At 38.2% G+C, this 3,356-nt stretch overlaps 1 protein-coding gene across 1 annotated transcript in view; it reads right to left on the bottom strand.

Moving 5' to 3' along the window:
* Positions 1-3,155, bottom strand: part of rars2 (arginyl-tRNA synthetase 2, mitochondrial) — an 8,279-nt gene extending 5,124 nt beyond the window's left edge. The window contains exons 1-10 of the mRNA XM_008397933.2: positions 2,979-3,155; positions 2,814-2,887; positions 2,589-2,691; positions 2,231-2,314; positions 2,042-2,142; positions 1,900-1,955; positions 1,537-1,620; positions 1,368-1,444; positions 1,035-1,193; positions 831-937 (exon numbers count right to left, since the gene is read on the bottom strand). Of these exons, the coding sequence (XP_008396155.1) occupies positions 831-937; positions 1,035-1,193; positions 1,368-1,444; positions 1,537-1,620; positions 1,900-1,955; positions 2,042-2,142; positions 2,231-2,314; positions 2,589-2,691; positions 2,814-2,887; positions 2,979-3,014 (881 nt within the window). The 5' untranslated portion in view covers positions 3,015-3,155. The remainder of the gene's footprint in view (positions 1-830; positions 938-1,034; positions 1,194-1,367; positions 1,445-1,536; positions 1,621-1,899; positions 1,956-2,041; positions 2,143-2,230; positions 2,315-2,588; positions 2,692-2,813; positions 2,888-2,978) is intronic.
* Between the last annotated feature and the right edge of the window lie 201 nt (positions 3,156-3,356).

Genomic DNA, 3,356 nt, shown 5'->3' with positions numbered 1-3,356 from the left:
CCTGTAATCGATCACTAAGATGCCATTTTGAACCTTTAATGAAGAGACAGGAAAACAGTATCATCAGAAAACTCTTTAATTACTTTCTAGAAACATTTTTAGTGATCTACATTAAAAATAGACAACACAATCGTGAGGTTTCAGGAAAACATGACCATGCAATAAATGTTGACCATCGATTGTTTAAATTAAATGTAAAGCTTTTAGCACATATTTAGGACTTAGGCTTTTTTTCTAAAAAAAAAAAAAAMMCAACAAAAAACAGGAGAAGTAGTTTTAAAAATTATTATTATTATTTATCTACACCTGAACATAAGACCTAAAAGTATTTCATGAACTTAAAATGAACCCTAGGCAGCTGTTGCCCTGAACCGCATTAATACAAGTTGCCACCAGGGGGCTGGCCTCAGCACATCTGTGTCTCTAACAAACCAGAGAAAAATGACTTCGTTTTTTTTATCAAATGCTTAGTTGAGGCATTTTTGAACAGTGTGGWTCTTATTTGTTGTCCATCCAATAAATATTCATATACATTTACACCTAAATGTTCAGCAATTAGAACTGTCTCTTTACACGCTTCTTGTTCAAACATGGTCATTTCCAGGTCATGAAAACTTAAAGAGTAATGACAACTGACCAATTTTATGCATAACCCCCAGATCAGTCCTTGGTGATGTAATATGCTAACAATAGTGCGACCCTCTTGATAAATGCATCCTGACGTTATAGCTGCGCACAACAGGAGAAGCGTAATTAAATCTTAAATCTAATACGTTTGCATCAGTTCCTAAAGGCCACAAGTGTAGTTATGAATGAAGGCGTCTACATACTCTGAGGTTTTCAGCAGACCTCGGCTCTGCAGCTCCCGGACCACCTCCTGGGTTTGGGCTTGGTGAAAGGACTCCCCGCTGTACACATCAAAGTGGATCCCTAACCTCTGTTGAGATTTCAAAAAATACATGAATAAAAATCTGAATAACCTCTGTGTGCTTTCATGTTTCACAACGAGTTTGTGCTTCAGAGAGAGAACTGACCTTGTAAACATGCTGGTACTCTTTCACTGTGATCTCCCGGAACTGTTGCCATAATGACATGGCCTGGTTTTCATGCTGCTCCAGCTGTCTAAAGAAGTCTCTAGCTGCGAGTTTGATATCCTCGCTGTGCTCCGCTTCTTTGTTCACTTGAACATAAACCTGAAGTACAGAAAGACAGCAAATAAAACCAGGAAATCCATCGTACTATGAAACAACAGGCAGCAGTCAGCTGTCTTTTATAACCAAAAACTGTGAATGAAARCAAGCAAATACCTAAATATACTCAAATTCAGAACTAAAAATTATTTGGAAGAGAAAAAAGAAGATGYCCACCTCAAACAAATGCTGTAATGGATTTTCCTTTAATTTTTCCATGCACCCAAACCTGCTGAATCCAGCTCCCAACAAGCCTGAAAGTTTAATTCAGTTCACATTAGTGGTTTTGCCATGTAGCAAAATTCAAAATTCACGTCCAGGAACGTATTTGGAACGACACACTCACCAAACTGCATGCCCCAGTCTCCCAGGTAGTTCATTCGGATAACATTGTTACCGAGGAATTGTTTCAGGTTAGCAATGAAGTTACCTGAAGAGGGAATACATGCAAAAGTTAGATTTAAAGACATTTTTTTAATCAAAATGATCACCTAACACTTTCAACTTAAAAAAAAAACGCATACTAGCTGTGAATATTTTGAAAACCCAAGTCTCATTTCCCATCCACATCACAACTGYGCACTACTTTGTGTTAGTACAGTAAAATTCCAGTTGAAGTTTCAAAGATTCAAGTTRTACGAGTGCTTTTTCCTGGGTATTATGCTGAAGCAGAAATGTATGCGAAATAAGATACATTTCTCAAACTCACCAATAATCGTTGAGCGCAGATGCCCAGCGTGAAACTTTTTTGCAATATTTGGGGAGCTAAGAAACACATAATGTTTGCGTTTTAAAATACACTTTTAAATACATTAACATACTTCTAATCAGACCAATAAATCTAAACCCACCTGAACTCCACTAATATGGTCCCTCTCTTCAGAGTTTCAAAAAATTCACTATTTAGCCCAAAATGATCATTCTCGCCTTTCCCAAATGGCTCCAGCAGTTTCTGAAACAGAAAAGGTTGAAATGCGACAATCAGAAGAATTCAAGACTTTTCGTTGGRCTCTCTGGGRGTCAGATCAGTGCAAACAAACCTCAGCGAGAAGACTGCGGTTTAGCTTAAAGTAAATCCACCCTTGTCGAACTGAAATCTCCTCCACCACGCTGTCTGGCTTTAGCTGAAAAACAGTGTAGAACAAATGAGACTAATGAGTTATGAATCAGAAACATTTSTTCATGTGGTACTTTGTGTTGGCCTATCACATAAACTCCAACTAAAAATTTATGCAGYTTGTGTTTTACATAAAAGTTGAAAAGGATAGAAAATATTTGCCTTTTTTTTGTAAGACACTGCATGTGACGTCACTTGCAGGTGAGATGAGATTACAGCTTCCCCTCATTTTACATCTCTTAATCGGAGCCTATTCATATTGTTTGCATTATAAATCTGACCTGCGCAGCCAGCTTTTCTGTCTGCAACTGAAGATCCCCATTGGAAGGCAGAATCCCGTTGATTCGTAATGTTTCAGGTGACAGCCTGAAGTCAGCACTCTGACTAAAAAAGCAAAAAAAAAAAAAAAAAAACCCACAACAATCCTGGAGTTATACCTGAACAGTGAAAAAACAAACACGAATGGCACCTGCAGACTGGACGCAAATTAAGTGAACAAACTTAACTGTTTCTTTAAAACAGGAGCGGCAGTCAGAGCTGGGACAAAAACATCCTCAGACTGTTGCAGCGTCTTCGCCAGCTGGAAAATCAAACAAGCAAATAAAYTGACCATCTTGCAAGGTCTGAGATAATGTGTATAAAACTTAGACGCGTCTTTTTGTCAAGTTTACCTTCGCAGCAATTTTTCTTCTAAAAAAGCAAGCCATGTTTTCTAATCATAAAGCCAAACATTAACTATAAACGTCATAAAACATTTTTTTTAAGCATTTCTGCACGACCTGCTCACATTGGCAGAGATGTCACACTTCCTGCTTCACGYTGCTTCCGCTCSGCTCGTCCAATCACAGGCTAAGTTTCGGCAAAGGTTTAGTGCTTGGAAAGGGTTTGCTCGATTTATTGTTCCCGTCCTACCGCCACCACTTTCGTCTGAAACAGGGGTCTTGCAACTTGCTACTCCGGAGGGGCAAGTTGCTCGAGACTTAATGGCTTTTTAATGAACTGATGCCTTTAAATGTAGTTATTTAATTACTGAATTAAGTTATTTAAAT

Source organism: Poecilia reticulata, linkage group LG21 (assembly GCF_000633615.1).
Source record: "Poecilia reticulata strain Guanapo linkage group LG21, Guppy_female_1.0+MT, whole genome shotgun sequence".
Lineage (NCBI taxonomy): Eukaryota > Metazoa > Chordata > Actinopteri > Cyprinodontiformes > Poeciliidae > Poecilia > Poecilia reticulata.
This window is presented reverse-complemented; position numbering and strand designations above follow the sequence as displayed.